The sequence below is a fragment of the Ostrinia nubilalis genome, chromosome 27 (genome assembly GCF_963855985.1).
Source record: "Ostrinia nubilalis chromosome 27, ilOstNubi1.1, whole genome shotgun sequence".
NCBI lineage: Eukaryota > Metazoa > Arthropoda > Insecta > Lepidoptera > Crambidae > Ostrinia > Ostrinia nubilalis.
In genome coordinates this window covers 3516829-3544790 of record NC_087114.1, presented here as the reverse complement: position 1 = coordinate 3544790, position 27962 = coordinate 3516829, and the positions used below count along the sequence as shown (strand labels likewise).

The window sequence follows — 27962 nt, the reverse complement described above, 5'->3', positions numbered from 1 at the left end:
TGACCTCCACATCACCCGGTTGGTAGCGTCCTGCACCCAGCAAACTTGACCTTCACTGGTTGGGTTATTGGCGGTCAAGCTGTAGATCCTGGCTACACAGGAGTTGCAATGGGAACGAGAGGTGGGAATAGTCCCGTATTAACAATTTTAAAATTGGGATGTACGGATGACGATAATATTGTACAAACATACAAATTGTTTACCTCTAGTCTATTAGTAGTGATAAGCATTGCCTATTACACTGTGTTTACAAATATTATCTACTACAATGACTAATAGCGATGTCATGTGCTCCCCAATCGAATATAGCTCTAAATATGTTTGACTCATGCAGTCATTATGACTAGTCTACTGTTTACAATTTTGTCATTTATCAGTCAATATTATACTTCTTCTTCTTCTTCTTGTCGTGTCGACAACAAACCTACACAGTTTCAGCCCAAAACTCCGCTACAAGAGTGGCGTTGTCAGTAGCCTTCATTAAATCTTCCTGCGTGCAGTTATTTGGGCACGCAGGGCACTACATCATGACCATGTGCTTCATCGACTGCGGAACACAACCACACATGCACTCCATATATCGAACGGGAAGTTGAACCTTAATTTTGAACTCCTACTATGTTCTTCTGATTAGTTTTGTTGCGGGTCCGATGACAGTTTAACTTTCCCCCGGGACAAATTTGACCTTCATTGGTTGGGTTTTTATGGCGGTCAAGCTGTAGATCCTGCCTACACAGGAGTTGCAGTGGTGGGAACGCGAGGTGGGAATAGTCCCGTTGCACTCCATATAGTTTACTTGTAACTCCTATATTCTTCTTCGAAGACACTGCAACTGCAGATTTTTTGTCCGTCGATTTGGTCGGGCGGTTGCGCACTTTCATACATGCCCATACTGATTAACAGCCCGACCCAACTATCGGCCAACTTAAACTCGGTGGTCTGCGCCTAGGCTAAAGGAATTGCAGGTGTCAGAATCGTTAAAAGTTTTCTTTCCATATACGGTTCTCCTACTCAAAACGTCTTATAGATCGTTTCATCCACGAAGACGCGCCCCACCATTCTTCCGCTTATGTTTGAGTGTTGTCAGTACACGATAAATCATCCATGAGTGCACACGCACACTACAATAATGACGCTCGGATTGCTCGGATCAAACTCCCCGCGCTTACTTCGACCAAAAATTGGTGGGGCGCGTCGTCGTGGATGAAACGATCTATATTTGAAAGAGCCCTTACGCTTGCATCAACGGCCTTTATTATAGTATCTGACTAAGAATTAATCTACAGTTTCTCAAACTATTCTTGGCGGGTTATTTTTAAACCCCCACTCCGTGACCCACTAAAAGATTTGAAAATAGCGTATAAATAATCAATTTTATGAGTATGAATTAAGAAACCAGCCGTCAGTTCTCGCTATGAGTAGATTTTTCTTTAGTAGTTTTTCAAATCAAATCAAATCAAAATCATTTATTGCATAATGTAGGTACATATAGGTCACATAAAAAATTATATTGTTCAGCTACATCATACCATATCGGCATGCAACAGAATCAATTTTTCGTGATTCAAGAAATTATACAAAAGAATTAAATTAAATATCACAATAATAATTAACAATGTCAAATTTAGTAGATAGAATTTAATATTACATTAGTATGTCAATTTGTCACATAGATTAGTGCAGTCAGTCAGTCAGTCAGTGCATCAGTTTTGTGCAGTGTTTGTCGTAGATGACAACACAATAAATAAATATCCTTGGACATTTTACATTATGATGTACTTACTATAGGTACCAGACAAAGAACGTATCATCATCATTTCAGCCACAGGACGTCCACTGCTGAACATAGGCCTCCCCCAATGATTTCCACATCGCCCGGTTGGTAGCGGCCTGCATCCAGCGCCTTCCTGTTATCTTTATGAGGTTGTATACAAACAACAAACTGTTGTACTGAGTTTTATACAGTCTTCAACACTTTTTGTCGCAAATTAGCATCTATTACAAGTAGATAAGATATAACTAAAAGACTAAAGTGTTAAGACATTCATTCATGCTGATTATCGACCAACAGATACTGGATTTATAGATCTAAATAAGAAATTGATTTAAATCTCATTTCTTTAATAGGCAATCAACTCAAATTACTATTACTATAAAGATAAGTTACATAATCTTTTAATGATAGATGATAGTAATTAACAAGAATCCTATTGTTATGTCAACAAAGGGACATTACAATAATTGTGTCAAATTAAACTTTGAGAAGTTATCTTTTTATCAATCACTTCATAGTCATAGTCATAAATGTTTATTGCATCATGTTGGTACATTCTGAGGGCTAGTGTGAGTTTACATCAAACGTCGTCACTAGTAAGGAATTTTGGGATAGAGAATAAATAAATGGCTATATGAAGCTACCTAGAAGAAGGACATTTTGTCGCGAACATAAATGTTTAAGGGTATTCCATTTTAAGACTCCCCTCAGACTTAAGATTGTTAATTGGCTGATACCAAATTAGTGTACCTAATGTCAATATTTCCATACATGTTCATCGCGAAAACCCTCATTAGTATGAAATTAATGAGGGTTTTCGCGATTTAAAAATCCGCCAGATGGCAATACGTAGACGGGAGGTCCAAATGCTGTGTGATTGGTTATTTTTGACATATCTATCAATCTCCCGTCTACGTATTGCCATCTGGCGGATTTTTAAATCGCGAAAACCCTCATTAACAGCCCGACCAAACTATCGGCTGACTACAAGTAAAAAAAAGCCATAAAGTTTTTTTTACAAAATGACAATCTTTAATTTCTCCATAAAAAACGGCTACTTGACAGGACTTTTACCTGGTAAAGACATTGTTATATTTAACCTAAACTGCCTCAGATATATCATAGCCAAGCCATCCCCTGGGGCAGCGTGAAGCAATATGTTACTCAACTCAGCCGTCCAACTCCCATGGGCTTGATGCAAGGGTATTGCAGAAATTCGTCCTTCTTATGGCCTCAGTAGCTCAGAATGTAACAAGCTTATCAGTGGAATATTCGGTATAGGAATAAGTGAGAATTTGTATGAAATAACTTTGCAGAAATGTAAGAGGAGCAGGAAGACGCTGCCAACACAGGATGCTACCAACCGCCTCTAGTCCCAAAATGTTTGCACTTTGCGGGAATCGAACCCGCGACCCCAGCATAATTTACTAATACATAACTTACGTAACTAACATAATACGAACCATTTGTTATTTTCCGGTGACAACTACACTAAACGGCCGACAATGATGTGGAAATAATGAAATCTAATTGGTTTCCAATAATACATCTCTCCTCCTCCACTTTGGTGGAAACAGGCTCCACCTTTTTCAAATAACACATCAAAATAAATCAACTAACAAGAATATTTATCTTGGAAGTCCACAAGTCGCTATGTTGAGAAGGGTCAAACGAAAGTGTCTGTCGCACAATGGATGGTTTTTCACATGACCTCTGATAGCGTTGTAATTCTTACTTTTTGTAGGAAGGCTGGTACTTTGTAAGCATTGTTAGTTGTTACGTCGGGTGACGTCATAACTTCATGAGTATTGAGTGGAAGTGTTTGTTAGTAGTGACAGATTCTCGCAAATTGCAGTACAGATTCTACTTTTCTCATTTCCGTGTCTCTTTTTACAGTTTGTACAATATTCGCTAAACTTCTCGCGTTTTAAACGTTGGTAAAAAAAAACCTTTATAAAGGTAGCAGGAAGGCGCTGGACGCAGGCCGCTACCAATCGAGCAACATGGAAATAATTAGTGGAGGCCTATGTTCAGCAGTGGACGTCTTATGGCTGAAATGATGATGATGAAATTTTTTCCATAGGATTGTTTTCTTCTGATTCCTTTCTTTACTTTCCCTCGGGTCTGACTGACACAACCATCACTGGTTAAGTTTTACTGAACGTTTTGTTGAAGGTCTGCAGGATAAAAATAAATTATTATTTGGTCTCCATGTCCACTAATATTTTCAGTTTGTAACTACTCCTATTTTCAGTGTCATTGGTAGTAAGCCTTTGATTCTTTTTTCTATTTACTTTGTCGCACTCTGCTGACATAATATAAGTTCTTCAAACTTCGTGTAGATATTCAATTTCAGCAAATTCACTTCACTACATAAAATCAGAACATCCAAAGTAAATATTATTCAATTTATCAGCAGTAAAAGTGCAGGATATTTGATGATACGGAATAAGGAAAGTTAAGAATAACTTGTTGTTGATATGAACGCTATTGTTGACAAAGCTGAAATTTTCCTACAATGCTACTGGATTGTTTATTTGATTCAGCAGCCCGTCTGGGAATTGTTTTTTTTTAAATTAAAACGGACTATGAGTAGGTAGTAATGACGTCGATGTTACTGTCATTCCTTCCTCCAGTAATGACAATACTCAGTTACTTGGATAACTGTGGTAATTCTTGAGCTAATACATGCAATCAGAACTCTGACCAGTGATGGGACGAGTGCTTTTATTAGATCAAACCAATCGACGGAGGGCCTCGCGTTCGAAGTCTTTAATTTTACTTCATTGCAACCCCATTGTCAGTTACTTTATTTACTTCAATGACTTACTTGACTTATGCCTGTTTTCACCATCAATGTCTAATTTTTAAGTGACCCCTATGAAAACAAATTTAATTTTATGTGTTACCATAGGGGTCACTTAAAAATTAGGGATTGATTGTGAAAACGGGCATTACTGTCCTATGTCCCCTAGATGGGGCAGAGGGCGTCCACAACAGTCCTCCATCGCGTTCTGTCTTGAGCTTCGCGTTTGATCTCGCTCCAGGTCTTGCCGATTTTCTTCGCCTCGTCTGATACAGTGTGCAGCCAAGTTTGGGGCGACTAGCTATGCGTTTTCCTTGGGGGTTCCAATCCAGAGCCTGCTTAGGGATATGATCGGTGCTCGTTCGTTTCAGCCAAATGACGTCCACTGCTGGACAAAGGCCTCCCCCAAGGCTTTCCATAACGACCGGTCCTGCGCTACCAGGTTCTTCCCGCAACCTTCACCAAATCGTCCGTCCACCTAGTAGGAGGCCTGCCCATGCTACGTCTTCCGGCCCGTGGTTGCCACTCGAGAACGGTGATCTGAGTACTTCAATGTAGTCATTTTACTGATTGTGTCTAGTCTGCTATTAGCATGGATCCACAAAATTCAAATAGGTACTTGTAGAAGTTGTAGACTGTAGGTAGTCCAAAGAAACTTGTCCTTGCTGATATGACATGTTAACGCAAGTTATCCTTATTATTTTAACAAGCATTGACAGTGAATTCTCTAAAATCTTACTATTTAATGATGTCATAACAAACAGATAAGCAGTAGGCTCTCACCTATTGTATGTTCAAGCAGATTACGTTATTTTTAAAATAAATACGCTTACCAAAGACTTTGTCATATCCTTGTATCAGATGGTAGGTGTTGTAGAAAAAAAAGCGCTTTGTTCTTACAGCACTTTGTTCTTCACATAGCACACTAATCCGCCGATCAAAGTATTGTACGATTTGACGGCTTATATGTAAATAAACCACATATTATGTTATGACTCACTTGATAGAAAAAGCAAGACATTTCTTCTGGAATGACGTCGTACCTATTTCTGGTGTGATGCCGAAGTCACTGCTTAAAAATTGTCTTCGTTGTACAGAAAAACTTAACGTTCTATCGCTAGTACATTTAATAATAATCGGCGACCAGCCTCAGCCGCTCCAGCTCACCCGGGCGCCTGAGCCTCGTTACAGCGGGCGAGGGCTGCCCTCCCTCCGCGCCTCCGGCTTTTAAATTGCACTCTAGGGGTAGGGCAGACAAGACTACGTGGAGTCGGTTTTGCAGCGATTCGTTTCTGTCACGTTAGTTTTGTGGCACAAAATATTGCCTGTTTTGGACCATTTCTTTCTTAATAATCAGACCGAGTCTACTTAAGTAACCTGCCACTTTAATACTTGTTGCTCCACAGTTCAAGGTTGTACCCATTGACTTTTAGAACCCGCGGCGATGTTAGAAAACTCAGTTTGCATTGTGATTAACGGGCTATTTTAGACTTTACTATCGGTTTGATTAATTAGATATTTCTTGTAATTTTTAAGGATGTAAGGATGTAAATGATTGGCATTTGTGACCAAAATATGTATGATTTTTAAAAAAAAAACGCTATAACATCAGTATTGTAAATGCAGCAGTTCAATCAAATCTTATGACTATTCCGACTTTCTCCCATCTCTGTAACTCCTGTGTAGCCAGGATCTACAACTTATATTTTATATGCCATCTCTAAAGGACTCATGAAATCCAAGATCTTCAAATACAGCTTAAGCACCATCTCTTATAAACGTAAGTTGTGACGCGCCCCGCGACGCATCGACAGCCCTAGCACCGAGCACGGAGATTTTGACAACCCTACGGCTGCGCGGCCGCACGCCGCACGGACCGAGCTAATATAAGAGACGGCGGCGACCGCGGGCGCCTAGCATTCGCTCGGGAGCCATTGTAACAGCCAGACGTTCGCGCGCGCGTCTATCATTCCCTCGGCTGCATTGCAAAAGAGTCCCTAGCGAATAGCTATCCACATTGTTCCCTACTAACCCTAACTGTTCGACTTTGGCTTGATCCGATACCTCGTCATTAATCCGCGGCTTGCCATACAGCGTCGTGTCGATTGCGTTCTATCGTTGATAGCCAACCGGTTCTCGTCCTTACCGAGTAGTGCATGAGATACTCATCCCGAACCTGCGGTAGCAATCCTGCTGCCACCCTTCCTGAATTTCACACCCCCTCACCTCGTAGGTCCAACGCCTTTCCCTAGTGGTCGTACTCACCATCGAGGCTTCGGTCTCTGGCTGGAGCTAACGAACCACATCCCACCCCCCTAGTTATAAGTATCCAGACTAACACTCGCTAAACCTCGCATAGGGCGCCGCCCCTCTCGCGGATACATAAACTAGTCTCGGGACGCGGCTCGGGCGCGTCGCTATCCTTTTCATTGCCAATAATTAGTAATTGTGATGTAACCCGTAAAGTAATCGCTCGTAATAATAATAAACTTAGAGTCAGTGAAGTTAGAATAAGGAAAATAATTGTGGAACCTGAATTATAAGTGCCATTGTGTTATTGATTGTGCGTTTCCTTGGTCGAATATCCCTGTAGGCATCCTGGATAGGTACACATCCCTCATCGCGGAAGGCGAACTGGGACTTAGTACTAAACAGCGGGGTGTCAGACTGAGCTAGCTTAGACGCCCCGTTGCAATGGCGCCCAACTGAATAACCCACGGAACCTACAGGGACCACCAGATCGCTAGAGAAGCGAAAGACCACAAGGAACGCAAAACTTCGCACCAAATTGATAATCACACATGTCAGAACCGACATCTTGGATATACAAACTCAAGAAGACAGAACTTGAGAACGAGTGCAAAAGAAGAAACATAAAAACAGAGAACAGAACCGTACAAGAACTGAGACAGAACCTCACAGAAGTACTCAGAACCAAGCAATCCCGTCAACCAATCCAGTCCGCCAATAAATCCTCCGAAAAACAGTCTAACAGTGAGTCAGAAACCGATTTTGAAGACACAGAGATGCAGCAAGAACCAAACATGTCGTACACCGTAGATCAAACTGAAAGCATAACGGCCAGATGGAACCTAAGTTTTGACACATACAACGAACCAGTGGAGTTCCTAGAGCAACTGGACGAACTCATGTCATCGGGCGAAGTCAAGCCAGATAAAGTGCTCAAAGTGCTACCCAGATTCCTGAAAGGTAAAGCTGTGCTGTGGTATAGAAATAATAAAAACTCGTTCACTACATGGAACGAATTCATAGAACTCTTCACGTTGACATTTGTGAGCCGTGACAGTGACCTGTTAGCTAAAATAGTGAATTATAGGCAACATCACCGCCAAAAATTCACAGACTACCTCATCGAAATACAAACACTCATGCGCAGATACGCAAAAATGTCAAAAGAGGAAGAACTAAACAGAATCTACGAAAACATGAACGCAAAATACAAGTTTTATATCAAGAAATCAGAAGTCGACTCGATAAGCAAATTAATACAACTGGCAAACGACTATGAAAATGTCACAGCAGAACGTCAAACTAGCTTCACAGAACGAGAACCACGAAATAACTATCACGAAACAAGCACAAATCAAGAAAACAAGGAGACGGCATCATACATACACAATTACAACACAAATACTTGCTGCTGGAGCTGTGGAAAACACGGGCACTCCATGAAAGACTGCAGAAGTAAGAAAATACTATTTTGTAACGGTTGTGGCAAGATCGGCAAAATGAGTAAACAGTGTTGTAAGAAAACAAATGAGTACACACAGTCCATGACAATAAACACAAGTCCGCAAATCAAAGATAACCGTCCATTCGTAGATGTATCGATACTAGGCGAAAAATATCAAGCACTCGTAGACACCGGCGCCACAAGATCATACATCAACGACCAAGTATACAAGAAATTCGAAAAAAGAAACCTGAAACCGAAAACAGTAAGCATAACGGCTAGCATGACAGATGGGCACACAACTCGAATAAAAGAAGCACTAGACTTGCAAATTAATATAAAAGGAAAAACATTTAACCACCAAGTGTTATATCATCCACAAATCACGAGTATACTGATCGGCATGGACATATTGAACAGAATAGGAGCCAAAATAGAATGGCCTAAAGATAATACCAAGCAAGGGGAACAAGTGGGAACAACGTCAAGAAAAACGACAGAAGCCAACATCGTACCTACATACGAAATGGCCGAAACACCAAGTAAGAAAAAACACAAGATCAAACTCGCACACGAAAAACCAATCAAGAAAAAAGACTATTCACGGAACCCTAAAAGTCAAGAAGTAATAAATAAACACGATACATGCTTAAAACAAGAAACAAAAGAAGACTGGATCCAAAAGAAAATTCAAGAAATACAAAAAACCGGAAACAAGGACTACAAAATGTCAAACAGCAAATTATACAGGAAAATAATAAATCACGCATACGGACCAAAAACAGAAACATCATCAGACTGGAAATTATGCATAAACAACAATGAAAAAAACCAAATTCTGAAAGAAAACCACGATACACCAACCGCAGGCCATCTAGGAACAGCAAAAACACTGAACAAAATATCACAGAGATATTATTGGCCCGGTATGTACAGAGATGTGTCAACATACGCCAAGAACTGCAAAACCTGCCAAGTTAACAACGCACGCAAACCCTGGAGCGCAGCGTCTACACACCCGAGTAGACCACTATCCAGATCATCGAACCGGTCCACAGACTGGACCGAAATCCTCGATGTCGACACCGTCGACTACCCACAAGACCTGGACTGGCGCGAGTCCGGCCCTGGAGAGGAGCCGACCCGAGCTGAGGACCAGACCAGGAGGCGGCCGGGGAGAAAGAAGAGGCGCGGCCAAATCCAGAACCAGCTGAACAAGGCCAGTAACGTTAATTACTCGTAGCATAACTTTATACCTAAGTTAGGTTTCTAATAGATAGATACAAAGTACATAGTAATCGTCTAGTTAGTTCTCGTTAAAGTAAATTCATCAATATTAAAAACAAGTCAATAATGTAAAAGTATTAATTAACATTACATAACAACCCTGTATGATCTAGATCATTCAGTTCTCGAATTTAATCTCGTTAAATATCACATATCAATAAACTAGAAGTATTAATTATCATTAGATAATAACCCTGTATAATTTAAATAGTTAAAGTGTTCTATTTAATCTCGTTAAATAACTATTGACGCAAATCGCATTGTTATTTACTCGTAACTCGCAACCTAAACTCACATAAATAACAAACCGGTTTGCTACGCGTCAATAGTACTACCAGTTTCTCGATAACTTTTAAATACTCGTAGTAAACAAACATTGTAAGAACGATTCACCGGGCGAGCTCATTTGCATATTATCAGTGAAACGTATTTTTTCTATTCGCCACGGCCGGCACTCGCTCGCTAGATGATTCATAACTAGATTTTACCTGCCTAATGTTTGCGCGCCGCGCCAGGCTGCATTCCATTTACGTTAAGATATAATATTATTGTAATTAAAACTTAACCACTTAACTGCCATTACCTTGTATAACTTTTAATAATTGTAAAAATTATTAACATTAATCAGATGCTTATTCTGAGTATGGTAATTTAAATAATTAAACTAGTAAACTAGAAATATTAACAACAAGTGCCATGCATACCATTATTGTATCAAAGAAATATTTCAAGTAATTGAATACTCGTAACACAGAATAATATAATTGAATAGTCATAATAACAAAGTAACCAACTCGTTCGATTAGTTAATTACTCATTAGTTAATTGTAAACAAAAGGCCAAAGGTATCTTAATAAAATTGTTTCAAAACTAAGTTAGCTATAATTAGCGTTTGATTAGTTCATTGCAAGCAAAAACATTAAGGGTACCTTAACAACATTGTTTCAAAACTAAGTTAGCTAAAATAAGCGTTTTATTAGTTCATTGTAAGCAAAAAAAAAATTAAAGGTATCTTAATAACATTGTTTCAAAACTAAGTTAGCTATAATTAGCGTTTAATTAGTTCACTGTAAGCAAAAAAAAAATTAAGAGTACCTTAATAACATTGTTTCAAGACCAAGTTAACTAATATTGTTATACAAATAAATGTACTGTCATGTTTTAAATAAAGAGTTATTATTGGGCTAATGATTATATACAAATTCAGTCATGCTTTACATTGTTATTTTTCACTCGTTATGAAGTTACCCAAAAATAACTTATTATTAACATGACTTTTAGTTGTTCTTAAAGAACCTTTATGTACCAGACTTGTGATTTTTCCAGGTAAAAATCTCCAAAACAAGGGAGGGTGTGACGCGCCCCGCGACGCATCGACAGCCCTAGCACCGAGCACGGAGATTTTGACAACCCTACGGCTGCGCGGCCGCACGCCGCACGGACCGAGCTAATATCGACGGTCCCTACGTATAGTTCAGTATCTACCAGTTCCGTGATTTGCCGTTTTTGTTTGCAAAACCTTCAGAGCACCCAACAGTTTCGGCTCAGTTAAAAAAACATACAGTTTTTATTCAAATTGAACCTTAAAACGTCAAAAAACAAATCCCGCAACTACAAAATTAGAACGATTTCCGCAGTAAAATTGCATTAGTGGGAGTTAAGAAATTTTACGTTGGACCGCACGCCTTAATCCGCGCGCCCAGCCCCGCAACTGCCACTTTCATCCGCGCAGATCGAGTAAATTGATACGTAATTTATGAAGGAAATAGGTATTATTATGGTTTCTGACTTAATTTATTTCAGTCAACATTAAACCAACGGTAAATTAATCAGTTAACTGTAGGCATAACGTAGTTGCGTTGTTTTACTCGGGAAAATTAAAGTTACTATTATAAGTAGGTGGCACTTACTTATTTTTACGTCGGAAAATTCAAGAATCTTCTAGCCGTAACTGCCACTATAAATGTTTTACTTTGGAAAAGTTTGTTTTATGTCTATAAGTTAGTGCCAGTAACGGTGTTTTACGCTGAGAAATTGTATTTTAGCAATATTTGGTGGACATAAAAGTGAAGACAAAACAATATAAAATATGATATACAACACGACTGAAGTATCTAGGGTCATTTATTAGACTCAACGCAACCAAGTTCTTCTCCTATGCTACTTTATAATACATGATACAAGTAAAAAATCGTAAAATTTATTTTATTTATTTATTAAGCATATTAAGGCATTCAGAAATAAAGATAAGCAGGTAACACTTACAAACAAAAGTTTAAATTAACTGCATTTAGAATCTACTATTACATGATAATGCTTACATGATATTGCAAACATATACCCGTCAGAAGGAAGGACCCACTAAAAATACCCTGGTGCCCCGTCACTCTCTATAAGTGCTAACTTTGAGATTCCGGACAAAGATCTCCCACCTACACGGCGACAGTTGGGACGAGAGCAACTGGAAGTACACAGCTTTTCCGTACACACACTCACCGTCAGCAGACGGTGGTGGTGGCCTATCTATGCAATGCCTTCCGTGCGGCCTCACGCCCCCGTTACGCTGGCCATTACCGAGGAAGGAAGATAGGAGGCAATCATACTGTCACCTTCCCTGGAGCGAATTAAAATGCACCCGCACTTGGTTCGTAGTCGCGCTATCGTACTGCAGCTTCTTGTGGCACCTTGTCTTCTCAGATACATGTGCTTCATTACCACCCAACTTTTGTTACCGTCCACATAGCTTTGACTATGCTATCCCGCAAGAATATGGTGTGGCGTATGCTCCTAGCCACCGCAATACAGGTAGGGCTCGAAGGATCCGTGCTCAGTCATGGTGCGATCGCTAGAGCAACCTTAAACTTCAGCACGAGTGCGAATAAGGTTCGGCGACCCAACTTAGCCACGGCCCACGGCGAGGAGGTTTATCAACTATTAGACTACAGCACAGTCTAGCGAGTCTTACGTCAAACGGCCTCTCTGTCCTCCTATGGCGGAGCTTTCACCTCGTTCTTCACGCTGCGTTAAAGACGACGATGTAGCCCTGTAGACTTTCTGGGCCTGTTGAGGTCTTAGGAGATGGGCAGCGTTACCCTTTCCTATGAGGGTGATGCCTTAGATGGGACAGAATCATGCTTTTACCAGGTACCAGTATAGAGCTCCTGGCCTTTCTCCATAGCCTTCCGACATGAGAGTTTTCGGACCTCCAAATTAGGGAAGCAGCCATGAAAAAGCAAGCTGTCTTCCATTCGCACGGCGACGGATTGGAAAAAGTGCGAGCTGCCACTGGTTATATACATAAGGTCACCGTATTTGCGCTCACTACTTGGCGCCACTGGTGATTAACAGGATAATTCTTAGATATTTTATCTGGGCCTTAGTTTTGACAGTGGTGTGGGCGTCAAGTGAAGGTGTCAGGGATGCCTTTAAATATATGTGGTCCCTGGCCTAGGGCGACCATAATGCCGTCTGTGGCGCCCAGGCAAGCCGCCTCGCTGTGAAAGTTATTTATTTATTTATGAGGATATTCTTGTAATGATGAAACTATCTGCATGACAGATACCTTGAAATATCCATGCCTTGAAAAGGGTTCCATTTAGTACCCAGTTGTATTCAATGTTCCACAAGATCGAACTCAAAAAAGAGCCATGTGGATCTTCGGACTCGATGCCATGCTGTCAAACTTGGCCGGCACTATTGATAAAGAAAATTTACCGGTTCTACAAGTATTCTTCAGTCAAAAGACCCCTTAGATAAGGAAGAATCTTAAAGTTTTGAGTGCCTCCAAAGTGCAACTATCTGGGAAACGAGGCGCGACGCTGTTATGCCTCGTCGAGCAGGACTATGGGCCTAGAGTGAGAGTGTGGGATGTGGTGTCAAAGTAAGACTGATGTCAAGATGTCAGACAACTACGCCGTATCAACCGCTGATGGGATTTATTGAAAGACGTGTATTAGCTGCCGAATGCTTTATTGCACTGATTATAAAAATGTTAGAACTACCAAAGTCCCAAATGTAGGTCAGGCGTAGCTGGCCAAAGTGCATGAATAAAATGCAAGTTAACAATAAATTAATTAGTTAAAAATGTGCGAGTTGACTCGTACAGAGAGTTAGATACGGTCAATAGTAGCTGATCTTTGTTCCCGTGTACAACTACTTATGTGGCAGTTAATAATTTAAACAAATATATTACTCCGACGTAAAAGTTAGTAAGTACCACTTACGTAATTTGTAATTAGAAACTTTCCGTTGTATAAGTGAGTAAATGACAAATAATACACTTATTGTGATTATTTTTTGATAATTCTTCATGTTTTATAAAATATACCTCATATAAAACTATTATACCAAATTTCATCAATGTATGATAAATAGAACGCGAGCTACACATGTTTAAACCTTCAAACCGCTCTCCTGTAAAATTGACCGTTTTCAGATACGTTTTTATACGTAGGGACCGTCGATATAAGAGACGGCGGCGACCGCGGGCGCCTAGCATTCGCTCGGGAGCCATTGTAACAGCCAGACGTTCGCGCGCGCGTCTATCATTCCCTCGGCTGCATTGCAAAAGAGTCCCTAGCGAATAGCTATCCACATTGTTCCCTACTAACCCTAACTGTTCGACTTTGGCTTGATCCGATACCTCGTCATTAATCCGCGGCTTGCCATACAGCGTCGTGTCGATTGCGTTCTATCGTTGATAGCCAACCGGTTCTCGTCCTTACCGAGTAGTGCATGAGATACTCATCCCGAACCTGCGGTAGCAATCCTGCTGCCACCCTTCCTGAATTTCACACCCCCTCACCTCGTAGGTCCAACGCCTTTCCCTAGTGGTCGTACTCACCATCGAGGCTTCGGTCTCTGGCTGGAGCTAACGAACCACATCCCACCCCCCTAGTTATAAGTATCCAGACTAACACTCGCTAAACCTCGCATAGGGCGCCGCCCCTCTCGCGGATACATAAACTAGTCTCGGGACGCGGCTCGGGCGCGTCGCTATCCTTTTCATTGCCAATAATTAGTAATTGTGATGTAACCCGTAAAGTAATCGCTCGTAATAATAATAAACTTAGAGTCAGTGAAGTTAGAATAAGGAAAATAATTGTGGAACCTGAATTATAAGTGCCATTGTGTTATTGATTGTGCGTTTCCTTGGTCGAATATCCCTGTAGGCATCCTGGATAGGTACACATCCCTCATCGCGGAAGGCGAACTGGGACTTAGTACTAAACAGCGGGGTGTCAGACTGAGCTAGCTTAGACGCCCCGTTGCAAAGTGGTTCGCCTGTATTTGAGAATTCCGGGTGAAGCTCGCTTCTACCTTCTCCATGAAAAAGCAAGAGTTTTCCAGCTTCTCCGAGGGTAAAATATGTCCATTTGCGACTATGCAAACGCACGACTGACTACTTCTAACCCTTATTATAAGGTGCTCCGCATAACCAAACTGTGGAATGGACTGTCTTCTGCGGTATTTCCGGACGACCTACTATCTCTCAAGAAGAGAGCGTACTTTATACCTTAAAGGCCGGTAACTCACCTGTAAGCCTAGGCGCAGACCACCGACTTATAGTTGGCCTATAGTTGGGCCCGATTCTAAATTGTATGAAGAATCGGCCGATACGAAATCGGTGTAATGTGCGCACTTTCATACATCTCCATACTGATGAACAGCCCGACCCAACTATCGGCCAACTAAAAATCGGTGGTCTGCGCCTAAGCTAACTGCCCCGGGACTGTGGATGTCCTATGGGCGGTGTTAATCACTTACCATCAGGTGATCCGTCTGCGCCTTTGCCTCCAGTCCCATTAAAAAAAGCCACACTATTCCAAGTTCTAAAATAAGAACAAGAGCCAATTTGGTTCTACCGTTTCAGCGAATTAGCCACAAACCTGATGTTATCACGCACTTGACATTGTTCGCTCCGGCCTTGCCACCGGTTTCCTCGTGCCACCGGAAGCCGGTGATAACAGCTCTTTGGCAACCGGTTGTAATCTTGTAATTTGTAATCGATCCGTGGGGTGGCCATGTTGTAATTAAGTAATTTGATTACGAAAAGCACAAGTTACGATTTAAAATAATTAAAAAAATAGAATTGCCTTAAATGGGAATCGAACCTATGACCTTTCGCTTGCCGGGTGTCTGCTCTTAACCGTCTGAGCTACTTAAGGCTGATTTTTCAATCGTCAGATATCTTTTAACTGAAGAATAAACTTGTCATTTTGACATAATTTCCATACTGAAACTGTCAATATGCTATATTCTTCAGTTAAAAGTTATCCGACGATTAAAAATTTACTTTTTCTTACGATGTTGAGTTTTCGTGCAAGATGGCTTGATCACATAGTGCTGACGTATCACGCACGATATGGCCAATTCAACGACCGACCCACGGCTTTTGAAGTGTTTTTGACAAAGTCTATCAATGTGATTCTCAGAGAGTTTTTATGGTATCGAAGTAAATATTTCACCATTGTTTTTATCATTGAGATCTGAGAGGCCAATTTTTAAAACACCTACATAAAATGGTAGTACAATTTATTCACAAGACTATCCCAAAATTTCCACCTACAATGGCCACACTATTCAGCTACATTCGTTGAAAGTTTTCCTTTGAATAAAACAACGGTGCGCGAATCGAGATAAAACAGGTATTCTGGGAAATATTCTATATAAGACAGGTTTTGGTTAGTGATATGGATGTAGGTCGATAGATCAGGGTTTTGGGTAAAGTCTGAATGAAGTCTATTGTTTACATTAATATGTGATATATAAATTAACTAGATTTTGCCTCTGGCGTTGCGTGGTTTTGGTATGTCACAAAGGTATCAAAAACACGTAATTCAGCCATATGACGTCCACTGCTGAACATAAGTTTGGGCAGGCCTCCCACTCGGTGGACCGACGATCTGGTGAAGGTAGCGGGAAGTACCTGGATGCAAACAGCGCAGGACCGGTCGTTGTAGAAACCCTTGGGGAGGCCTTTGTCCAGCAGTGAACTCTATTTCACACCTTTAGAATCCCCATGAATTTTGAAAAGCCTGTGATACGTCATAGTAACTATGTACTATTTCATCTTTTCCAGGAATCCAACATGCAATCGGCGGTCTGGCATCCAAGCCTGAGCGCGATCTGCTCATGCAGGACTTCATGACAGTGGAGACGACCAACTTCCCGCACGAAGGGTCGAATCACACGCCCGCCCACCACTACTCCGAGTTCAAGTTCAAGACGTACGCGCCGATCGCGTTCCGCTACTTCAGGGACCTGTTCGGGATACAGCCCGACGATTTCCTGGTGAGTAAGAGATTGTTTCCTTCTCTTTCCACTGCTTCAACTATTGTGTAGCCAGGATCTACAACTGGACCGCCAATAAAACCCATCCAGTAATTCCAGTAAGTTTCTGGTGAGTCTGCTTACTTCTTGTGTGCTGACCTTCATTTATTCAGCGGAGTTACTCCACGAAAGAAAGGTACCCCATATTTCTATCCCTCTCATACAAAGCGCGATGACTGACAGCGACCGATGGTGATAGATATTCCCTCTTGTAACTTGGCAGATTGTCATTTGTTTTGGCTGCTCCATTCCAGCACTGTTACTTTCTATCCCTCTCACGCAAAAGGAGATTCCAGCATGGACAAAAGAGACAGATAGACCCAAAACTACCTAAACCGGAGCATGTAGAAGCCCCATTGCAGTCGGAAATTGTCTATCTATAAGTATAATCATCCTCTAGGATAATTAAAATGACTCAAGTTTTCTATGCCCTCACTGATCTGGAATCGGTCACCCGTGTCTTGATCTATAGGTTTTGTCACTATGGGCGCGGATTCGTCGCGGATTGGCTGCTATCACACAATACGAAATCTTTGTCCTGCGTGCCACCAGCGTGATTATACACGCACGCAGACCAGTTCCGTTTGCGTTTCGAAATCCGCATCACCAAAAAGGCCTTCAAAATTAATAACTAGAAATGTAAATGAGTTCCAAGAAAGATCTGTGTCTTATCAAAATCCACTTAGGCGTAATCGAGAGCATAAACAATGTTCCTAAATACACTTTCTTAAATAATTGCGTCACAAAACAGAATAATATTTGTATATCTATTTCACATGAACTCCAAATGTAAAAACCAGTACATTGTAATGTTGTTTATTATTTTAAGATTTATTCGACTGTTTGTATGAAGCTCATGTTATCTTATAATATCGTTATTAACATAGGCTGAGTAGGTGCGTATTGCAGACGAAGATCTAAACTGGATTCAACCTCAGTCATTGATTCTATCTTGTGATTGATCTAAATGTAGAAATTCGACTCATCTAGAGCCTCAATCTTCGCTTAAGATTGAATTGCTGGTCAATCGCATACTTTTTTGACAAACGTTTCATTTCAGCTAATACCACTTTAGAAAAGTTTGTCTCGAAGCGCTAGTAGGGAAAAAAATATTGAGACATGTGAAATTGTGAAGGCTCCTTGAGTTAATGAAGATTTGCAAGTACTCATTTAGTTAATCAGTCGCATAGACTTTATTTATGAAAACATCTATGATGTCACTTTTTCGCCAACTCCATATACTTACCTGATGGTAATCATCATTCCATTAGGTGTCCTTCTTCTCGTTTGCCTCCTGTCCCATAAGAAAGAACTCCATTGCATTTGTTTTCAAAATTGAAAAGTAATTGTACTTTCTGACTTGAAATTATGTGTTCTTTTAGGAAAGTTGAACCAACTAAAGCCTGGTCCGTGAGCACGTAGAATTTTGTCCAATGACCCCAAGCTACCCATCCTTATCGCTCGCGCGTAATTATGTTGCTGTCGCGCTCGCACACTCACTGCGGGCGCCCGTCGCACAGTCGCGACAGCAATATAATTACGCGCGAGCGATAAGGATGGGTAGCTTGGGGTCATTGGACAAAATTCTACGTGCTCACGGACCAGGCTTTACCAAATAACAGTCTTGAGTGTAGATTCACAGTTAAGTAACGTTTTATACGAACCTGCACTGTACTATGCCACAATTTTCTCGTCAAATCTTATCAGTACTCTCTTAATCATAAACACTTTCAAAACCACGCACGTGTTGCTCTATGGTCTTTGTCAATTAAAACATACTGATTACTCCAAGGTTCGCCCACAATTGGAATCCTTCGAGTTATCGAAATTGTATGGAAATTAGTGTTTTTGCGTTTCTAATTAATTGGGTTAAGGTGAGGTTTATAAAGTTTTCTCTGTATTTAGTAGTGGTTGTGAAAGTTATGTAGATTTTTTCGGTCAGTGCAGTGAAAAACCGGTTTTTCTGGTCAATATAGCGATATAATCCGGCTAATTCGAATCTCATACACAAACTGGACCATAATGCAAAAATAACAAAAGAAAACCCGTGCTGTGTGGTCCCAGCAGAGTAGAGTTTCAGTGAATATCGTAAAGGGCAACTAAAGGACACATCAGAACTCCCCAACCCGTCTAACTAGACAGCAAAAACTATTGTCTTTATCTTCTTTCGGCCCAGAAGACACGCAACCGAGACTTACTACGTTACTTGACTGAGGTCTCTGTCTCTTTCTCACGTTTTCCCGTCTCTGTCGACAACTGCCTTTAGCCAGAAGAAGTCCACATTTATAACGCCCGCCTCCTTTAGGGCTCTTTCAAATTAGACCTTTTGAGCTGGACGTTTTGTCGTCCATTTGCAAGACCGTGCGGTCTTGTCATGTGGTAATTGACGTGTCATTTTTATTCCAACGCAATTGGTATATAATTTTCAGTGTCTAATTGTCAGTGTTTTGATGTCTAATTTAAAGAGCTCTTAACTGGAAGACGTCCATATTTCTAACCACCCTTTCATTACAGATGTCAATGTGCAGTGCGCCGCTTCGCGAACTGAGCAACCCCGGAGCGTCAGGCAGCATATTCTACCTGACCAACGACGACGAGTTCATCATAAAGACGGTCCAACACAAAGAGGGGGAGTTTCTGCAGAAACTGCTGCCCGGTTACTACTTGAATCTCGATCAGGTGAGCCACGATTTTGTTTGAACTTAAGGACGTCCACTGCTGAACAAAGAAAATGCTCGCGATTTCCGGAGCCAGTGTGTTATAAAACTTTTATACAACTCACTTGTTCGCAGTAAACTAGAATCGAGCGCGTGTGTTTGGAACCCCTATGAAGTCACCTATATTTTATTGTTGGAGAAGGTGCAAAAGGCTTTTCTAAGATTTCTTTATAAACGTGTCTATGGATACTATCCATATTTATATCCCACCTCGTTTATTCTGTCTTGGGTACAACTCGTTGGAAGTTAGGAGGTCTATGCAACAAATTGTTTTCATCCTTAAGCTGCTACACAGCAGACTTAACATGTCTGGCTTACTCAATGAATTACTGAGGCTGTTCGCACCCAACAACTATTATCGTAGTCGAAGGCATGCATTGTTTGCTGTTCCTCCGTGTCGCACGGTTTCAAGATCGAAATCACTTATACCACGTACATTAAGTGCTTTCAATCGTTTCCTGGACCAAAAACCAAAATGTGACGTATTTGCAGAGGAGTGGAGTACGTTACTAGCAGAATGTTTGGGTTACTGTGAAAATAATCGCATCTGATTTATGTACTTTTCCTAAATTAAGTTAAATAGTTTTTAATTACTTAAATGTTATTCTGAGCTTTGTTACGTTTTGTTTGAATAGTGTAATTGGTACTACCGTTCTATTCATGAATAAATAAATAAATAAAGGCTTCCTCCAAGGATTTCCACAACGACCGCCATCCAGGCACCTCCCGCGACCTTCACCAGACTCTCCACCTAGTGGGAGGCCTGCCCACACTACGTCTTCCAGCCCGTGGTCGCCACCCGAGAACTTTTCTGCCCCAGCGGCCATCAGCTCTGCGAGCTATGTGCCCCGCCCAATACCACTTCATAGTACACAGAACTGATGGCCGATAGGGCAGCAAGGTTCTGGCTACACGATCACCGTTACCAACCCGTCAATCTGAAAATCTTTTGGGTCCCTTCTCAGGGTACTTAAACACGTCCCAATTAGCTTGCCTTACCATTACTACGGGACAACATCTGGTGCTAAAAGTTCGCACTTTCTGATTCTCTGATACCTTGATGAGCCATTTTCACCCCTCTCAGCTCAAACATCTCTCCTAAAGTTCATTTTCCTCTTAACATAACTCGCCCAGATTGTGACGTCATTTTCGCCTCTCTTATTTTATTAAACTATTGCCATAAAAGTTTTATTTTTATCATCCACAGAACCCGCGCACATTACTACCGAAGTTCTTCGGACTATACTGTTACCAGTGCAACAGTAAGAACGTGCGGTTGGTTGCTATGAACAACATACTGCCTTCGTCTGTGAAACTGCACCAGAAGTACGACTTGAAAGGATCCACTTATAAGAGAAAGGTGAGTCTATTTTAGTTTCAGGAGTCATAAGACACACGTTCGTTTATTTTGTTAACTGTGAAATATCTAAACGTTAAAATAACGGTATCGTTATAGCCAATGAGCTGCTGTCATAGTGACATTGAAGTAGTAATGCCAATGTCACACTAGAAACGTCAGAATAGAGGGACTCGCGAGGACGACTCCGCACGCTTTTGTGCTAAGTGATGGGTTGTATTTAAAATAAGGCAATATAATGTGAAAGTTATATATGTATGCAGTGTATTATTTATGAGAATACATTTACTGACTCCTAATAATTTGTATGAGAAAGTTAAGAGTAGTAGGACTAGGATGCGCGCCGCGATAAGCTTTATCCGCGCCATTTTTATCGATTGTAAGCGATATATTTTTCGCCAAAAATCATTGATAGCATTATTTACGACGCGCATCCCAACCCGGCTGTACAGATTTTGCTCTAGATTTTTTTCGAAAAGACATTTCTTCGTGGCCAGTTTTCCTGCTTCGGTAAAATATCAGACAGACTCGTGTTCGTTTCGCTTTCAAGTTGTATCTGAGAGATAATTTTCTAATAAACTATCAGAGATTTTATCAGCAAGTGGGTTACGCTGACTTGTCAGCTGAAAAAAAAACATTAAGCTTTAGTGATCTGTACAATCCCCTAATAATAAACCCTTTCTACAGGCGAACAAAAGCGAAAGAACAAAGAAGTCGCCTACATACAAAGACCTGGACTTCATGGAGCACCATACAGAGGGCATATTCCTGGAGGCAGACACGTATAGTGCGCTCATCAAGACCATGCAGCGTGACTGCCGAGTCTTGGAGAGCTTTAAGGTACCATCCTACTGACCCAGGATCCTAGATGTAAGCGACGGAATGCTACAGGACGCGACGCTACGCTACAGGACGCTACGCTACAGGACGCGACGCTACGCTACATGACGCGATGGAACCCTACATGAGCGACACGACGCGATGGTACGCGACGTACTAAGGCCGCGACTGCCGCGTGCTGGACAGCTTTAAGGGACGGGACCATCCTTCCTTCGTTCATCATCTCAGCCATAGGACGTCCACTGCTGGACAAAGGCCTCCCCAAGGATTTCCACTACGACGCTTACTATGGGCCTTATAAGACGGATCAAGAAACATGGAAAATCAGTATCAGATATTGTCAAGTCCTTCGTGCTTAGGTATGTAAAATCTACGGGATTGCGTGTTAAAAACTGACGTCATCAACTACCCTATTGATATAAATTAGAGTAAGCGCACACCGTTGATTTTTAGTTGGCCGATAGTTGTGCCCGATTTTAAATTGTATGAAGAATCGGCCAAATCGAATCGGCGTAGTGTGCGCACTCCCATACATGCCCATACTGATCAACTGCCCGACTAAACTATCGGCCGACGAAAAATCAACGGTGTGTGCCTACTCTTAAGGGATCATCTTGAGACCATTCAATCTTTAATTCGTCCTCTCGATAACTATCACTTTATATCATGACATTTGTTTATCTACCCACAGATCATGGACTACTCCCTACTAGTCGGCATCCACAACCTGGACGAAGCGCAACGGGAGAAGACCGAAGCTCGCAAAAGGACGGACTCAGGCCAGAGCGACGACGACGCGGATGGAGAACCTAAGAAAAGCGGATTGAATCGGACGAGGTAAAGAACCTTATTTGTATAGCAATAAAGTTCATTTTACAACAAATAGTTTAGTGCAATAAAGTCGGTTTTACTAGGCACTGCGTACGATATTATCTATGAAGCTATCTAGATTGGGCCGACGTTGGCAAACTTACGAAAAGCCGGCTGTATAGGACCAGGTAGATATGAACCTTATTTGTATAGATATAAAGTCCATTTTACAATGACTTGATGAGAACATAATCTACGAAACTCGCAACGGGAGAAGACCGAAGCTCGCAAAAGGACGGACTCGGCAGAGCGACGACGACGCGGATGGAGAACCTAAGAAGAGCGGATTGAATAGGACGAGGTAAATTAGGACCTTATTTTTATAGCAGTAAGGTTCATTTTACAACGGACCGTATAATGCAATAAGGCCCAATTTAGAACGAACTGCAATACTGCAGTAAGGTCTTATTTTACCACATTTATTTAGGATGCCTATGGAGAACCTAAAAAAAGCGGATTGAATAGGACGAGGTAATTTTGAACCTTATTTGTATAACCATAATTATATTTTCAATTCTATTTTCAACGAATAGTGTACTGCTATAAAGTCCGTTTTACTAGGCACTGCGTACAATATTATCCGTGAAGCTATCTAGACGGCAAACTTACGACAAGCCGGCTGAATATGACCAGGTAAATATGAACCTTATTTGTATAGATATGAAGTCCATTTTACAACGACCCAAAGACAACATAGTCTAGGAAACTTTTGAAGCTGTATGTATTCTATGTATATCTCTAGCGGACTTACTGGAGTAGAGCGACAACGGCAGCGAGCCTAAGAGAAGAGCTGATTTAGCTGAACGTGGTAACAGTGAACTTTATCCAGTTAAGGATAAGGTTGGTTTTACAACGAACCGCGTACCTACAACATTATCTAGCAAGCTAAACTAAGACATTATAGTAAAGGGTATTTTTATGTTGAGAATGTATTAAAAATATCATCGTCACCATTTCAGCCATAGGACGTCCACTGCAGAACATAGGCCTCCCCCAATGCTTTAAACGTTGATCGATTGGTAGCGGCCTGCGTCCAGCGCTTCCCTGCTACCTTTACGATGTCGTCGGTCCACCTTGTAGGTGCTGCGTTTTCCGGTACGCGGCCTCCATTTCAGAACCTTGGTGCCCCATCGGCCGTCAGTTTATTAAAAATATACTTTATCTACTTCTCTATCGGTGTCGGTGTCGGGTCCGTGGCCGAGTCCCCCAGTATTCGACGCACCCGTGGTTGAAGCCCCCGATTTCAATAAATTTAATATCATATTTTTTTCGGCTTTTGCACTAAGTACAGTCAACGAAAACCATGCATGTTTGACGCTATTTAAAATGATGTATTTATTTTTTTGTTAAAAATACTTAAAACTTTTATAATTAAAACTTTTATTTGTAGTTAGTTAAATGTAGAGAGAGTAGAGTTATTTTAAAGACTGATTGTTACAATTATTTTGATTAGGTAAAACGATTTACATGTTATTATAGGTAAATAAAACCTATGATAAAATATGATAGGAATTATATTTTTAGGTATCACTATGGTAAAATAATATTAAACATTTATTTGTACGATCAGTATAAATATTTATTCGTTTATAAATATTTTTGTGACTGACTGTACATTTGATTAAAAATTGCTTCTATCTGACCGGGGGCGTCGACCACGGGTGCGTCGAACACAGGGGGACTCGGCCACGGACCCTCGGTGTCTGTATACAAATACGTATATTGTGTTTACTATGTATATTTGTATATTGTATACGAAAGGTTTCTATGTTGGTCGTTTCAGATCTGACCAAGGGAAAGAAGATTTCGGGGCGCAAGTCAAACGGACACAGTACGAGTTTATTTGTCTATGTTCATGTTTGTCTAACGTTTTGTCTATGGTCTGTTAAGCCGTGTACACACTCGCTAGCTCTAAGAAAAAAAATCTAGTTTTATATGGCCTTATTTTGATGAGAAATCAAATGAAAATTCGGTATTTCGGAATGGCCAAAATTCAGAAATTTATCAACTTAAGGCTCTTTTTCTGTTTGGCCCAAAGCTTGACTAAGGCAATGCCATTACGACATTAAGTTTGCCTTTTACACTCTGAAATATTGTGTGCAATAAAGTTTTAATCAAATGAAATGTCAGTAATCCATAAAACTAAACACATAATTTGTTTTGTTATTCCCTAGAACAGGGATTAGAAAATGCTGAGATTTCTTGAATTTATTTACAGCAATTAATTAGGGCGATTTCAATTGGCATACTTTCTTGTAAAAGGCTAAAATAGTTATTACATGAAAAGTGTGTATACGGCTTTATTTAACGCAACAATAATGAAACCTAATTACCCGTTTGTACTAATTGATTGTTAATACAATGCATGTCCTCCGTCTGTCATATTATTGTGTGGGTTGACTAAAGCATGTCTAAATTGTTATTAATGGCTGATGTTCTAAACTTTCCCAATTTCCTACAAAATTGATCAATTCAATGACACACTGATACACTGATGTGTGATCAGTGATTTGTATTTTTTACATTGATCACTGCACTGAACGTCAGATTTGTTCAAACCATTGATCAGTTTTTGAATTTTCTCAAAAAGTGATCAATTCAATGATCAGTGATTTGAATTGATCACGCTGATCACTGAATTGAACATTAATTTGTTCAAACCATTGATCAGTGAAATCAGTGATTTGTATTGATCACACTGATCACTGAATTGACGTTAGATTTGTTCAAAACATTGATCAGTTTTCTAGCAATAACTTCCGTAACTGTCTTGTGACCTTTCTGCCTCCTTCTAACCAACATGTATGACTGAAGTATAACTAATTTACAACTTTTCTTACTCCAAGTGTGACGTTATGTATGATAGATTTTTTTGTTTTTATTTTCATTCATTTAGCTTTGGTTGTCCACTGCAGTCCAGTAATTTTTATTTATTCTCAATCCAGCCACGCATCTACGATTTTTCTATCCGTCGTAAAGATTTTACTGTGGCCCCTCTCCCAGCGTTTGAAATACCTAAAAAAGTTCATTCATTCATTGACTTAGATGTGTCTGATATAAAAAATGAGTGTCGTTCCGTAAGATATTTAAAAAAATAATTCCGATAGAATAACGTGCCCTTTGCAGCTTTGGTACGATACAAGGCATTGATTTTTTTGTTAAAGAAAGAAAAATCTTTATTTGACAACTAAAATTTATACATGTGCATTCATCAACAGAGAAAAAAAGTTTTGTCAAAAAGGGCACCCACTCAGTATCATCTTGACACAACCAAGACACTGATTTTCAGTGGGCGCCTTGTTGTATTTCAATAGGGATGTTTCCTGGGTAATAAGCAAGAGTTTTAATTAGTCCGTCAGTTAGCTTATCCAAAACTACTCTACACGTATTTTTCACTTTTTAAAACTAATGAAAATGTAAAGAGATAAAGCGTGCTACAGTTCTAAAGAAAAGGCCCGTGACGTCAGTGAGTGCGTAAAAGTGCAGCACTTTGTGACGTCGCGCGGAACTTCAACGCACTATAACTTTGTAATTATTATTGATTGACAATTAAAAATATACGTGTCCAATATTTTTTTTATACTAAAATTGACGGACTAAAAATTTTTTTTTAGGAAACTAGCCTATTATGATTTTGGCGCCCCCTTAGACTAGATCCGTGCCTGTCTTAATCCATGACAAATAACTAACCACAGACGTTGGTAACATAAACCAGTGTGATAAATTGTTGTTGTTTATTGCAGGTCTATCAATCGGCAGCGGTTGGTAGCTCACTCCACTGCTATGGAGAGCATCCAAGCTGAAAGCGAGCCTATTGATGAGGAGGAAGACGTGCCGTGAGTATCGATATACATAGGCTTTTTTTTAGTTTACTTGACAATCTGACAATTCCTATTGGGGTGGTGAGACAGTTGAGCTGAATATTGTAATGTTTGTGTCAAAAGTGGGATCACCACAATGGTCAATGAAATTAATTACCGACATTGACATCGTTTGTTTATTGTCGCCTCTAATTTTTTTACAATTATCCAGATAGATGGCGTGCCTGTAGTTTTGATATTATTAAGTTCTGCTGCTTCTTTTGAGCAAAGGAATATAATGGGCCCCCGCGCATTAAGTGACCAGGTCGCTGTGGCCAACGAAATATATGAAATTTGGTCGCACTGCCAGGTCAGGTGTAAAGCGCGCTTACATATACCACGGAAGAAATAGTTGGCCGTAGCGAACTGGCCGCCTAATGCGCCCCCCTGTTTGTCCCTGAAGCATTGTTGGCAAAAATAAATGACTTAGTCAAAATGTAAATAAACCGTTGTCCACTCCAGTCCGGGCGGTATTCCGGCGAGGAACGCGCGCGGGGAGCGGCTCCTACTCTTTCTGGGCATCATCGATATACTACAATCGTATCGGCTGCGGAAGAAGCTTGAACACACGTGGAAAAGCATGATACACGACGGGGTAAGTAAATTAGATTGTACTGTTTTTATTTCTGGTACCAAATTATTATTGTCCTGTTTCTTTTATTTTATTTTCTTTTCTTTTCTCTTTTCTTTTCTTTTCTTTTCATTTCTTTTCTTTCTTTTCTTTTCTTTTCTTTTCTTTTCTTTTCTTTTCTTTTCTTTTCAGCAAAGTACATGAAAAGAAACATTTATTGTAATGGACATCATACAAAGACAAAAAAGCACATAATAAGTCATAGTCTTATTGAAATTAAGAAAAAAAAAGTGCATTAAGCGGAGCTATCTTGTCACAATAGCGATGTCCATTGCATACATACATTTGGACGTCAAATAAATAAATATTGTCTTTCTGTTTGTTACGTTTTCATACCGGAACCGATGAATTAATTTTCATAGAAAAATAAATTGGACAGAATTTATGTATTTATCGATGATCTTTTATGTTTCAGGATACAGTTTCAGTGCACAGGCCAAGTTTCTACGCACAGAGGTTCCTTGACTTCATGGCAAAAACCGTATTTAAGAAGATACCTTCGTGTGAGTATACCTCTTTGATTTTTATATATTTTTTCATTAATAAGGTTGCATACATTTTTACGTGGCCAGTAAAATATAGCCACAGATTTCGCGAACTTATTCCTTCTCTCTCTGTTCGAATACTCTCTCCTTCAATAGCTCAGCCATCACGCTATATTGTCCGTCCAGTACGATTGAAAGCAGTCCCTATTGCAGTAGTGACAAGTATCAAAGTCCCGTACGATAGACACTGCTATTGTGATTGACTGTTTCAATATCGTACAGCAAACTGTTTATATAAAAAAAGTATCA

General features: G+C 40.4%; 1 protein-coding gene across 1 annotated transcript in view; it reads left to right on the top strand.

Annotated features, from left to right (window-relative positions):
• The window catches only part of LOC135084746 (uncharacterized), a 68744-nt gene that overhangs the window by 18186 nt on the left and 22596 nt on the right, over positions 1-27962 (top strand). Inside the window, exons 4-11 of the mRNA XM_063979485.1 lie at positions 16643-16854; positions 19408-19572; positions 20818-20970; positions 21655-21807; positions 22499-22644; positions 26421-26513; positions 27000-27132; positions 27584-27671. Of these exons, the coding sequence (XP_063835555.1) occupies positions 16643-16854; positions 19408-19572; positions 20818-20970; positions 21655-21807; positions 22499-22644; positions 26421-26513; positions 27000-27132; positions 27584-27671 (1143 nt within the window). The remainder of the gene's footprint in view (positions 1-16642; positions 16855-19407; positions 19573-20817; positions 20971-21654; positions 21808-22498; positions 22645-26420; positions 26514-26999; positions 27133-27583; positions 27672-27962) is intronic.